The sequence below is a fragment of the Tachypleus tridentatus genome, chromosome 1, assembly GCF_004210375.1.
Source record: "Tachypleus tridentatus isolate NWPU-2018 chromosome 1, ASM421037v1, whole genome shotgun sequence".
Classification (NCBI taxonomy): Eukaryota; Metazoa; Arthropoda; class Merostomata; order Xiphosura; family Limulidae; genus Tachypleus; species Tachypleus tridentatus.
This window is the reverse complement of record NC_134825.1, coordinates 114,052,865-114,067,100: the sequence shown is the minus strand read 5'-3', so window position 1 is coordinate 114,067,100 and position 14,236 is coordinate 114,052,865. Positions and strand designations below refer to the sequence as shown.

The 14,236-nt window shown below is 34.0% G+C and overlaps 1 protein-coding gene across 1 annotated transcript in view; it reads left to right on the top strand.

Annotated features, from left to right (window-relative positions):
• Positions 1 to 236: 236 nt before the first annotated feature.
• The window catches only part of Glg1 (Golgi apparatus protein 1), a 49,049-nt gene continuing 35,049 nt past the window's right edge, over positions 237 to 14,236 (top strand). The window contains exons 1-5 of the mRNA XM_076517962.1: positions 237 to 641; positions 7,986 to 8,024; positions 8,863 to 8,949; positions 9,295 to 9,510; positions 10,885 to 11,130. Of these exons, the coding sequence (XP_076374077.1) occupies positions 426 to 641; positions 7,986 to 8,024; positions 8,863 to 8,949; positions 9,295 to 9,510; positions 10,885 to 11,130 (804 nt within the window). The 5' untranslated portion in view covers positions 237 to 425. The remainder of the gene's footprint in view (positions 642 to 7,985; positions 8,025 to 8,862; positions 8,950 to 9,294; positions 9,511 to 10,884; positions 11,131 to 14,236) is intronic.

Genomic DNA, 14,236 nt, shown 5'->3' with positions numbered 1-14,236 from the left:
TTAGTCTAGTATGGTTTTTTCGTACTCACACCCTAAATTCTCTCTCTTTTTCTGCTCATATCTACTGTTGAGTTATGAGTGTCCACTTGTGAATAAGCTTACGATATCTGAAAATTTTCAAAATCAGTGAATAACTTCATAAATATTTTTCATTATTTAAAAACCTAAGTTTAGGTATTCACAAATTATCTCCTGAAAAAAAAAAAAACGGGATTAAATAAATGTTGTTGCTTTTTATTCACTAGGGTGCACTTGAGATTGCTTATTTCTAAGCCTAACGTGTGAATTTTTCTAACCAAACGAAGTTAAGTTTAAATGAATAAGAAGTGTAGGCGTAACGTGTAAGGTAGTGATTTGCTATTTATTATATAAGTAATACAAGTGTAACACAACACCACTGAGTTTGTATTTTTTTGACGCTGAAAATGTTTGGTGTGTTATTACAAATTCTGTTGTTTTCCTTCTTCACAATTATCGACCTATTACCAGTTTATGCCAATCCAGGTAATGACGTTTCAAAATTGTCTGACGTGATTAAACTTGCTGATCGTAAAGAGTGTGCAGCAGATATTCGTCGACTTTGTGATCGTAGCATATTAAATAACGATTATGCTGTTATAGAATGCCTACAAAATGACAAGGTTTGTTAAGTTCGAGTTTCACTTGTAACTGTTGTAGTATGATGTTTCATTCAACAAATATAAAACAGAGAATCATTAAGGCCTTAAAAACTTTCTATGTATCTTTTCTTCTGGTCAAATTTAAACAATTGTACAGAGCCAACTTCTAGTGTTGATAACAGCAACTAATTTTATAAGATATTTGCCCTTTTAGAAAAAAATATTCAGCTTTGAAATTTTGCTTGCCTTGTGTACATGTTAAACATGCATCCAATTGTTTTCAGAATACAGTACAAAAAAAATCAGGTTAATTCTATTACTTCCCTTTAGGGAAGCTTGAATACTTAAAAAAGATCATTTTTATCCTTTGCTTTTCAGAGTTGAGACAAACTAATAAATTCCCAGAAGATAACATATTCCTCAGAACCTTTCCAATAAGTTAATATATTTTGTTGATAAAGAATGCAAAGTTGTACACAGTAGTCTATGTGAGGCCTAACTAGCAATTTAAATAGAATTCTTTTGACTTGTAACCATATTATATATCTTTTACTGTTACTTTAACTTCTGACTTTTAACAGCTGTATAAAGGTGGCTACAGGAAGTGAGAAATACTGTTAAATTTTCTGTAAAACACTAAAAGAAAATGACAGTCTTCTAAAAAGTTCAGGAAAAATAATAACATTCAGTAGAGAAAGTTACGAAACTTGTTAATATGGCAAGTTATAGTGGAGCTCTGGAAAATGTGTGACTGCTTCAGTACATCATAACTGAATGTTTTATGTATTATTAAAGAATAAATAAGAAACAAATGTATGTTAATACTAATAAAATTACTGTTGGAAAAGTGTAACTATATATCATTTTCCAAGATGTATTTTTAATTAATTAGCAGGGTTGTTAAAAACGGCTGGTAATGACTAGACCTACTGGTGCCACTTGAAAGTGACTTTGAAAGCAGTTGTAGGCAAATTTCAATGTCACTGGATAGAAAAAGAATTACAATATCATATAACAATAAAATAATTATATTGTGTTTTCTTTATAGTTTCTGTAAGTGGTTTCCATTTTTTTGTGAATTGTGTGAGTATTTTTGTGTTATATAATAGCTGTTTGAAAATGAAGGATTTATTTTTATGAAAAGTTATCACATAACTTGAGATGTATTGAATAGGTAATAATGAAAACAGTATTATAAGTTTAACACAACAAATGTAGAATGTTTACAGAAGGTTTGATGTCATCAGAAAGACATGGATATATTTACAGACTACAGTATGATACACGGAAGTCACGAGTGATTACTTAAGGCTTAGTAAAGGCATGTTGTTGATGTTTGTTTTTAAAATTTAAATTGGGCATTTTATCTTATTAATAGATGTACTATTGTTTTATGAATTGTAATGTTTGTAAACATTAATATTTTTATGTTCACCAAATAAAATTATCATCAGACAAACTTGCTGTTCGGTCAGCATGGTAGGTGACTATGAAAAATTTTGGTAATTCAAATCTATAGTGAATATTTTTTTTATCCTGTTCAGACAGTGCATAAACAAAATGGGTACTTCTGTTTTTTAAATGTTATCCTCATTAATAGTAAAACATACTTTCATTATCTAATTTAATATTTAAATTATGTGATAAACAGAAATTCAGAATGAGGTTACTGTGTATTTTGAAACAAATGTACATAACGGCCAGTACATATTTGTATGTAATCAATATTAACAATTCATATAGCAAATAGCCCTCCAGTGGCACAGCAGTATGTCTGTGAACTTGCACTGGTTTTGATACCCATGGAAGGCAGAGCACAGATAGCCCATTGTGTAGCTGTGTACTTAATTGTAAATAATCAATCATACATCAAATGACAAATATCCAGGTTATTTGTTTTAAAACAAAACTCTAGTCTTTTAGCAAAATTCACTTCTGGCTACTTTCAGAAGAGTTCGCTGGTATGAAACCAGTGCTGATTTAGAAATTACTTATTAAATAATAGTGTGAATACACATAGGAAAAGTAAAACATGTTAGAATTAATACATTAGTTGATAGGAATGCTGCTCAAACTTGTGTTTTGCTTGTATGGGAATCAGATATAATTGGTTAATAGGCCTGTAGATTGAATACCACTAGTCACCCATCCTTACTAAATGAAGTGTTTGATGAAGTACCTACTGTATGCAATGCTATTTATTGTTCCTGAGTGCTCGTCATGTCTTGGGAATTTATTACTGTTTTTTATTTTCAAGCTTTTTCCTAAGTTTTTATATAAACTTTTGTTAAAACCATGTTACGATGCCATGTATCATAACATACTTAGGGGCAACAAGAGACGTATTTGTCTAGTTGGGCTGCCCCATTTTCTAAACTAAATTAAAGCTAACGAATAAAAATTCAAAGTGAGCTCGTATCATTCATATAGTTATCAAGATATATCTATCCAGTTTAACTATAAATTAGTTTTATCACCAATAAATATGAAAATGGATGATGTTTCAATTCAATTAATCTTAAAAACCAAGTTACATACCCTGGAACTTTTCTTTTCTCAAGAGAAAATGATTGCAGAGATTTTAACATCTCGTTTGACAACCCCTTCATCTTGGGCACAATTCTAGTAATCCTTCTCTGAATCCTTTCCAACAACTCTATTATTCTTAAGGTAAGGAGCCCAAAACTGAACAGGGTATTTCAAATGTGGCCTAATCAGTAACCAGTATGTTTAAATTATAACCTTTTTACATTTGGACATGTATTTGCTATTAATGTAGATACAATGTAAAAATTATGATAATCTATGTACATTATCTTGTATTTATTATAATTAAAACCCAACTGCAATTTATTTACCCAACTCGCCAGATGATCTAAATCCTTTTGTAAATCAGCAGCATCTTTTTCATAACCAGCAACACTTAAGACTTTGTTGTCATCTGCAAATATATGTAATATTTTGACAATTCTTTCATCCATGTCACTGTTGCAGATCAAAAAGAGCAAATGTTTTAAGACTTAGCTTAAAGTTATATTTATTCAATTTGGCTAAACTATTATTCTATGACAACCATCTGGTTTCCACCATCCGACCACTCTTTTACCTAGTTAGCTAAATTATCCCACATGTACACAAATATTTTTTTTTGTTAAAATACTTTCTGAAAATCTGTATACACCAAATATACACCTTTACCCAAATCTAATAAGCAGTAACGTTTCTAAAGACTTGTTAGGCAAACTTTTCCCTCAGTAAAACCATGTTAACTATCCAATAAAATTCAAAGTTTTGTTAAATGACTTTGCAATGCATCTTTTATCAAAATTTTCAAAACTCTTCCCTTGAGTGATGTAAGACTAATAGGCCTATAATTACTGGGACAGTTTTATCTCCTTTGAATTAAAGTTATATTAGCTGCCTTCCAATTCTCTTGTACTTACCCACGATTGAAGGACTTTCAAAAACAATAACAAACGGCTCACATGTTGAATCCTTAATACCCTTCAAACCCATTAGGGAAATGTTATGTGGTCCAGTTTTGTTTTTTTTTAAAGTTCAGAATTAATGCACTCGTCTTGTTCAGTCTTGTTTCCATTTCCTAAATATTCATTATTGGAACTGGTAAACTAAATTTAAGAACCTTCTATCTCGTAATCCTCAGAAATTAGCCTTTCTCTGTCATCCCTCGAAGGTCGTAAACCCTTTTCCCATCATTTTATTTACTTTCAGTACATTTAAAGAAGTCATTACTGTTAATTTTAACATTTCTATCTTTTTTCTTCTTCCATCTTTTTTGGTATTCTTATCTTCTGTTCCACCATTGTTCTAGACGTTACATTATCTTCTAAATCTCCCATCTTATCGATCAATTTAAATTTGTCGTGCTTTTCTTTAATTTTATCGTGGATTGTATGTGTGAGCAAACCTGGATTAGTTCCCCCTTTTCTTTCTTTAAGGAACATTTTTCTTGAACATTTCAAGCAGTTTTATCATTTCATAATAAAACATAGCTTTGAAATCAAGGATAAAGTTTAATTATTGGATAAAACAAGAATTAGGGTATCATGTGATGATAAATATGTATAGTTAAGAGTTTGAGCAGTTGCTATAAACATTCATATCAGTTCCTTTTTGTTTAAGAATTGTTTTTCAATGAGAAGGCATCAGCTAATATGAGGTAAGTTTACCCAGTTTCAGGAACAAGTTGTATTACATGTGTAAGAGTAACAAATGTACGATATTTGGAAAAGGTTTTGTTAACTAGCTACAAAAGTTACCTGCCTGGAGATAGTTTAAGGCTTAATAAAGGTACCTTGGAACTGTTTAAAATTTTTACTTTTTAATAGGTAAACTTTATTGTATAGCAATGTTTGTAAATGTTTTTGTTTTTACTGTTTTCACCAAATCAAAGTAAATTAATGTCAAATCATCAGGTAAGTTTGGTTTACTGTTTAGTTGTGACAATAAAATGTTTTGATGACTTGGATCTTTGTTGAGTTTTACATTATTCAAACAGCATACATAAACAAATTCACTAACTGGATACTTAAATATTTCTCATTGTAATTGTGACATGTTGTAAATAAAAACATTATTACTTTTATAATTATGGTAGTAAAACATGGAGGATGTGACCAAGAGGAAGAAATATGGTAAAGAACACTAGTCTTTGTTGTGCACGTAACAACTAATGATGTAGGTTGTATAGGTCAGATATGTTTATTGTTACATACAAGACATTAATAGAGGCATACAGGATACTAAAACTTAACGGAGAGGATCAGTGATAAATACATACATTTAAGAGTTTCTGTGTAGTTGCAATAAACATTCATGTCAGTTCCTTTTTGTTTAAGAATTGTTTTTCAATGAGAAGGCATCAGCTAATGTGAGATAAGCTTACCCAGTTTCAGGAGTGAGCAACGTGACAAGCTTTTTTAAATAAAACCCTATATTGGACTTTGGCCATCTAGCTTCCGTAAGGTTCGGAAGGAGGAAGTTGTTCTAACTGGACTACGCATTGGTCACAGTTTTGTAACTCATCGTTTTCTTTTATCTGGAACTGATGCACCAATGTGTAGTTTGTGTAACACTCAAATCACTGTAAGCCACATTTTACTTTCTTGCCATCGTTACGACTCTCAACGATGGCACTATTTTAAACATGTTCTGTTCCAGGGTTTGTCTGTAACATTGGACAATGTTATTGGTGATGGTGACACTGTCCACCTTGATAAAGTGTTTAGTTTTTTAATGGCCATTAATATTTTTAACCTCATTTACGTGTTTGATATTTATTCATTACACCTTTTTAATTGTGGTTCCCTTATCAAAGTCTCAATCTCTCTTGTTTAATTTGACATTGGAAAATGGCCAGAACATTAAATAACTCGACACCAGGATCGGAAAGGGCAACTTCAGGTGACTAACACTGCTGTTTGAACTACCCGTTAGTCGTCCTGGCAAGTTGTTATTACAATTTTGCTGTATGTCTTTTAACACTTTTATTACTTTACCTTTTGATACTGGCCATAATGACACATAACCTGGAACCAGGACTGGAAGGACCAACTTCAAGTGATTAACGGTGGTTCTTGTACTTACCTGTTATTCTTCCTGGTGGGTTATGATCATTACCATTTTGCTAGAGAAAGTCCTTTACAACTTCTCTTACTCTGCTTTCTCTCTTAACATTGTAGACTAGGTGTCAAAATTGGTTTTATACTTTTTCTGTTTTTCAATGATGTTTTGTTTTAACTTCATTTCCTTTTATGTATTTTACTACATTTAATTTATCTTTACCTTTTTACTGGACATTTGGTGCAGATAGCCTAGCTGCTTTGTGTCATAAAACACTAAATCAATCAATCCAGCATGGAGGCAAATCAGGTTTTTTCTATTTCACTTCCAGCACCTGGTGAAAGGGGGAAGAGTCCCAATCAGTTTGTAATCTTATTATTAGCAGAAAATATTACAGACCTGGTTTGCTGGGAGTTTGCTACCTGGCTTGTGATTTGACTGAAGATATCCTGTTGTTCATTGAATATGAGGAAGATGATTTTTACAGCCTTTTGTCTCTCAACTGTCTCCCTACCTCCCAATCTGTGCCACACAGTCACATTTAACTCCACTGAATGCACCCATTCTTTCTCCTTTCCTAGAGCTGGTCTACCAGATTTAGTAAATTTTGTCTTTATTTCTTGTTTTCTTAGATTCTTTCTTGTTCATTTTAAGTGAGGCACATTTAGTTTAATCTCTGACCTCTCTCACTGGCTGTTGGAGTTCATGCCAATATGTTTGCAGCTCAATTACATGTGTAATATGGAAGCTCATGCTTTGACTTCCCATAGATCTGTATTTTATTTTTTTGGACTTGTAGTGGTTGGATTCTGATACCAATACTTTATTCACTTTTTCTAAACATTAGTTTTTGTGTATCTGCTTCATCATGTTCTCCATTCTTTCTTCTCTTGCCTCAATTCTCCTTTCATCTGGGCCCAGCATGGCCAGGTGAGTTAAGGCACATGACTCGTAATCTGAGGGTTGCAGGTTTGAATCCCTGTCACACCAAACATGCCCTTTCAGCCATAGGGGCATTATAATGTGAAGGTCAGTCTGACTATTCATTAGTAAAAGAGTAGCCCAAGAGTTTGCAGTGGGTGGTGATGACTAGCTGCTTTCCCTCTAGTCTTACACTGCTAAATTAGGGACGGCTATTGCAGATAACCCTTGTGTAGCTTTGCACATATTTCGAAGCAAACCAAACAAAGGTTGGTTAGTAGTGTGATACACAGTGTAAGGAAGGGGTTTAGATGTTGGTCAGTAGAGTGATACATAGTGTAAGGAAGGAGCTTAGAGGTTGGTCAGTAGAGTGATACATAGTGTAAGGAAGGGGCTTAGAGGTTGGTCAGTAGAGTGATATAGTGTAAGGAAGGGGCTTAGAGGTTGGTCAGTAGAGTGATATAGTGTAAGGAAGGGGCTTAGAGGTTGGTCAGTAGAGTGATACATAGTGTAAGGAAGGGGCTTAGAGGTTGGTCAGTAGAGTGATACATAGTGTAAGGAAGGGGCTCAGAGGTTGGTCAGTAGAGTGATACATAGTGTAAGGAAGGAGCTCAGAGGTTGGTCAGTAGAGTGATACATAGTGTAAGGAAATGGCTAAGAGGTTGGTCAGTAAAATGGTGTGTAGTGTATCTATGTAAATATTCAAATGTCATTTAATAAATTTATAGAATATCTATATAAACATTCAAATGTTGTTATTATAAATAAATTATAGCATATCTGTGTTAATATTCAACTCTGGTTATGTAATAGATTATAATGAATCTGTGTGAAAATCCAAACATTGTTATTATTTATTAGGCTCAAGAAGATACAGATTTGACAGCAGAGTGTCATCATGTAAGTTCACTTCATTAATCACATTTATAGATATGTTATGTGAAAGGTTCTTATTGTCTTAAGTATAAGAATTATCTCTACTGATTTTGATCTGACGAATGTTACGTATTATTGATTTTTAAAAATTAATATCTGTGTAATGGAATTTTGAAGTTAAAACATGATATACCACTCTTAAGATTTATCTTCTTATCTTGACTCATAGTATAAGTTAAAATATAACACTACTGTATCCAATCTTGTATTAAAGAACATGCAATTTGTTTGTAAATTTGGTTGTCTTCACAGTTTTGTAGCTAATATGATTAAATTTGGCAAGGTGTGTCCTTATCTGCATAACATAATCTTGTTTAGTTGAGGTTCAAAATGTGTCTAGAGTGTCATCCACTTGATTGGGATATCAGAGTAGGTTTACTGGATTATTGAGCTGAAATCTAGCTCCTAAAGTGTCTTGGGGCCTCTCTGTTCGAAACTGTTTTTACTGTCACAAGTGCTCCATGGATAGCTGTAGAAGTAGTCACATTAGTGTTAACAAAATAAGCCACAGTTAAGAAAAATATGAACAATATATTCAAAGTAAACATGTGGAGTGGAGTTGATTATCTGCTTGAAGAAATGTTATAAGACAATGTGTTGATGAACTTGTAAAATGCTTGATGAATTCATAGGATACAATGTGTTAAAATGTCATTAAGTAGATGTCATTAATTGACGGTAAACTGTTTCGTGGAATAGATAATTTGTTTGGAAATTTGTAAGAAGACAGTTTGTGTTGTACATGTTTCAGTTTTAGGTTAATTAAATTAATTAAATCATTTTAATTTTTGTTTCCATGCAGGTAGTGTGGAATTTTAAAAGGAACATTACTCTTGACAACAGATTCAGCTCAGAGGCAAAAAGAAAATGTCCTAAATTGTTGGCTGAGGTAAGGTTTAGTTACTCTGTATTTTCTTTCTGCTTTATCAGAGAATTAGTTTACTAAATGTAAAATAAAGTAGAATATATGTGTTAGGGTAAAGGGTCATTGCACATTTATAACTCTTAATTTAGCTTAGTAACTCAACTGTAATTCTGAAGACTTACTCTGAAAACCAGGTTTTGATAACTGTGGTGGACACAGTACAGACAGCACATTAAACAGCTTTGTACCTAAGAATAAACAAGCTCTTAACTTTCTGTTAATGTTAATCTTAATGTATGTGTTTTTCACTGTCTTGTTTTTATGTACTCTACCTTTATTGTAAATAATTGAAATGATTTGTATTTACAGAATCCACAGTGTCAAGAATTTCATATGATCAGAGGCCATATGCTGTCTTGTCTTATAGATCATATTGATAATGCAACAGAAACAGATTGCCATTATTTTCTCAACAAAATGGAAATCATAATTTTCAGTGATTATCGACTTATTTACAAGTTTGCTGAGGCATGTGACAAGGATATCCAGAAGTTGAAATGTGGCCGACTAGAGTCTAATTCTGATGTAAGTGTGTTAATATTCAGCACTCAGTTTTTTAATTCACGAATTTCTCACATACAGTGCGCAAGTATAGTGACACGGCCGTGAAACAAAGCATTTTGTAGAGTGGCCGCCGCCAAACAAAGCGTTTTGTATAATTTTTTATCAGCTTTCAGCTGTACTGGAAATTAAATTAAAAAAATTTTTTTTACACAGATAATTCTCAGTTTTGTCTCATCATTGACATTGCTGACTGCTGAAATTTCTGGTTTTATCAGTTCACAGATAAAAGCTTATCTCAGGACACTAAACAAAAGAAGTAAAGAAACAAAAGTTAGTTTTCGGTGATGTTTTAACTAACTAGTCTTCATGTCTTTCTTTGATGTGGATTTTCTTTTTTATAGAGTTTCCTATTTTGTATGAGACAAACTTGCACATCCTATGTCAAGTGAAGTTTCAATCTTGGAATGTTTAGTTTCACTTGGAATTATCTTGTTGAATAACTGATTCATTTTAGTTAGTATCAGATCAGATTAAAACGAAAACAACTTTAGGAAAACTTTTTTGTGTTTCTCGTTTTTAATATTTTTGCAAGAATTAATATTACCCATCAGTCAAATCTCACTCTGTAATAAAAGGGTTAAAACAAATGAAGCTTCTGTTATTTTACTCGATAAATTGACAGTTAACTTTGAAATGCCCAGGTGGATGTAGTACACCCAAAACTTGTTTATTTTAACACTGGAATAAGACAATTTAATTTATATGGAGGAGGTTTATTTTAAATACAAATCAAGGTAGGGATGATTAATAAGGTTGTTAATTGGGCTGGAAGGATACAATTGGTAAACAACTAATTTTGTTAATTAGTTCATCTTGGAAAGTAGTACTTCTGAAAATTGTTTTGAACTTCATAATTTCCATAACAAAAATTGAATAATGTAGTTCTGAGTGAGGGGTATTATGAAATGTTGGGATGGACCTAATGGATGCATTGTTACAGTGTGAGGGATATTTTTTTAAAATAATCTCTATAATTACCACTGAAGGTCTGTATGAAGTGTGTTCATTTTTTAAGATATTTATCCGAAGTGTTTATGCACAAAGTTCTATATGGATTAATGACTTTTGGTTACATCTCTAATGAATCAGTATTGAAGTATTGAAATTAAGCTCACTAATTATGGTTGGGTTAAGAAAATGAGTAATTCCATATATTTGCTGTATCACTTTTTCATACTTGAGTGTCATAACAGATACAAATGAAACTTCTCAATATGACACAATATATGTAGATACACTATAGTGGTAATTAATGTTCTCAAAACTAGCCAATAATTTGAGGTAAGTTATCCAGTCAGTTTTTAACATACAAGTAATTTTTAAATGATATTTTAGGCCATCCATTCTCAAGGAGAAACCATCGAGTGTTTGTCAAGAGAGACAGACAAATTGAGCAGTGACTGTCAGCACGAAATCTATCGTATTGCTGAGCTACAAGCTGAAGACTTCCATCTCGATCGTCCTCTCTTCTTCGCTTGCCGTGAAGATCGCGAAAGGTTCTGTGAAAAAGTGACGTCCGGAGACGGGCGTGTCTACCGTTGCCTTATGAGACATAAGACAGAAAGAGATATGTCAAAAGAGGTAAATACAAGTACAGATACATATAAAAGAAAATCTCAATGAAAAAATATGTCGCGTATTTCAAAAACGTATGGGACACTTGTGTTGTCAGTAACTGAAGTTCAGTATGTCATTTATGGATCAAGTTATATTTTATATTTTTTTACAAAGTTTAACTTCTTTTTCATTCATTAATATATTTATCTCAGTGATTTTCTTATAATGCTTTTTGCTTGCCAACTGAAGAAATTACATCATCGAAATGGACACTTGTATACTGTTAATGACTTACTGTAAGGTATGTGAACATCACTGCACGTTGTACTCTAGGCCAGTGTTTCCTAATCTTTGCAATATTGCAATACAATTATTTCTTCTTGAACTGATAAACCATTAAAATTCCAGTACAGCAAAATCCATGGTTTATACCTGAATACTCTGTCAGATTTTGTTTTTTTGAAAAAAATCCTTTGAACTGGTGAGCTGATTATGATGGATTAGTGGTCGGGAAACATTTCTCTAGGCCACAACACTTGTGAAATAGTAAATATCTTTACATGTTTTCTTAAAGCAAACATTTCTATGTTTTTCAAAATTAAATATCTCGGAAGGTCACCTTCAATCACAAGAAACTGTTACATGAAATGTACAATTCCCAGTTCTCTAATCACCTGGAAGATGTTTTTAAAGTTACTATACAACTTTCAAGTGTCTGTTTATTTCACTACCAGTTGAAACCTTCTGAAGATTAGTGTTGGTTTACTTCACCACCACTTGAAACCTTCTGAAGATTAGTGTTGGTTTACTTCACCACCACTTGAAACCTTGTGAAGATTAGTGTTGGTTTACTTCACCACCACTTGAAACCTTGTGAAGATTAGTGTTGGTTTACTTCACCACCACTTGAAACCTTGTGAAAATTAGTGTTGGCTTACTTCACCACCACTTGAAACCTTCTGAAGATTAGTGTTGGTTTATTTCACCATCACTTGAAACCTTGTGAAGATTGGTGTTGGCTTGCTTCACCACCACTTGAAACCTTGTGAAGATTGGTGTTGGCTTGCTTCACCACCATTTGAAACCTTGTGAAGATTAGTGTTGGCTTACTTCACCACCACTTGAAACCTTGTGAAGATTAGTGTTGGCTTGCTTCACCACCACTTGAAACCTTGTGAAGATTAGTGTTGGCTTGCTTCACCACCACTTGAAACCTTGTGAAGATTAGTGTTGGCTTGCTTCACCACCACTTGAAACCTTGTGAAGATTAGTGTTGGCTTACTTCACCACCACTTGAAACCTTCTGAAGATTAGTGCCAGTTCATTTCACCATCTCTTGAAACCTTCTGAAGATTAGTGTTGGCTTACTTCACCACCACTTGAAACCTTGTGAAGATTAGTGTTGGTTTGCTTCACCACCACTTGAAACCTTGTGAAGATTAGTGTTGGCTTGCTTCACCACCACTTGAAACCTTGTGAAGATTAGTGTTGGCTTGCTTCACCACCACTTGAAACCTTGTGAAGATTAGTGTTGGCTTACTTCACCACCACTTGAAACCTTGGTTTACTTCACCACCACTTGAAACCTTGTGAAGATTAGTGTTGGCTTACTTCACCACCACTTGAAACCTTGTGAAGATTAGTGTTGGCTTACTTCACCACCACTTGAAACCTTGTGAAGATTAGTGTTGGCTTACTTCACCACCACTTGAAACCTTGTGAAGATTAGTGTTGGCTTACTTCACCACCACACTTGAAACCCTTGTGAAGATTAGTGTTGGCTTACTTCACCACCACTTGAAACCTTGTGAAGATTAGTGTTGGCTTACTTCACCACCACTTGAAACCTTGTGAAGATTAGTGTTGGCTTACTTCACCACCACTTGAAACCTTGTGAAGATTAGTGTTGGCTTACTTCACCACCACTTGAAACTTGTGAAGAAGATTCACCACCAGTGTGAAGATTAGTGTTGGCTTACTTCACCACCACTTGAAACCTTGTGAAGATTAGTGTTGGCTTACTTCACCACCACTTGAAACCTTGTGAAGATTAGTGTTGGTTTACTTCACCACCACTTGAAACCTTGTGAAGATTAGTGTTGGCTTGCTTCACCACCACTTGAAACCTTGTGAAGATTAGTGTTGGCTTGCTTCACCACCACTTGAAACCTTGTGAAGATTAGTGTTGGCTTACTTCACCACCACTTGAAACCTTGTGAAGATTAGTGTTGGCTTACTTCACCACCACTTGAAACCTTGTGAAGATTAGTGTTGGCTTACTTCACCACCACTTGAAACCTTGTGAAGATTAGTGTTGGCTTACTTCACCACCACTTGAAACCTTGTGAAGATTAGTGTTGGCTTGCTTCACCACCACTTGAAACCTTGTGAAGATTAGTGTTGGCTTGCTTCACCACCACTTGAAACCTTGTGAAGATTAGTGTTGGCTTGCTTCACCACCACTTGAAACCTTGTGAAGATTAGTGTTGGCTTGCTTCACCACCACTTGAAACCTTGTGAAGATTAGTGTTGGCTTGCTTCACCACCACTTGAAACCTTGTGAAGATTAGTGTTGGCTTGCTTCACCACCACTTGAAACCTTGTGAAGATTAGTGTTGGCTTGCTTCACCACCACTTGAAACCTTGTGAAGATTAGTGTTGGCTTGCTTCACCACCACTTGAAACCTTGTGAAGATTAGTGTTGGCTTGCTTCACCACCACTTGAAACCTTGTGAAGATTAGTGTTGGCTTGCTTCACCACCACTTGAAACCTTGTGAAGATTAGTGTTGGCTTGCTTCACCACCACTTGAAACCTTGTGAAGATTAGTGTTGGCTTGCTTCACCACCACTTGAAACCTTGTGAAGATTAGTGTTGGCTTGCTTCACCACCACTTGAAACCTTGTGAAGATTAGTGTTGGCTTGCTTCACCACCACTTGAAACCTTGTGAAGATTAGTGTTGGCTTGCTTCACCACCACTTGAAACCTTGTGAAGATTAGTGTTGGCTTGCTTCACCACCACTTGAAACCTTGTGAAGATTAGTGTTGGCTTGCTTCACCACCACTTGAAACCTTGTGAAGATTAGTGTTGGCTTGCTTCACCACCACTTGAAACCTTGTGAAGATTAGT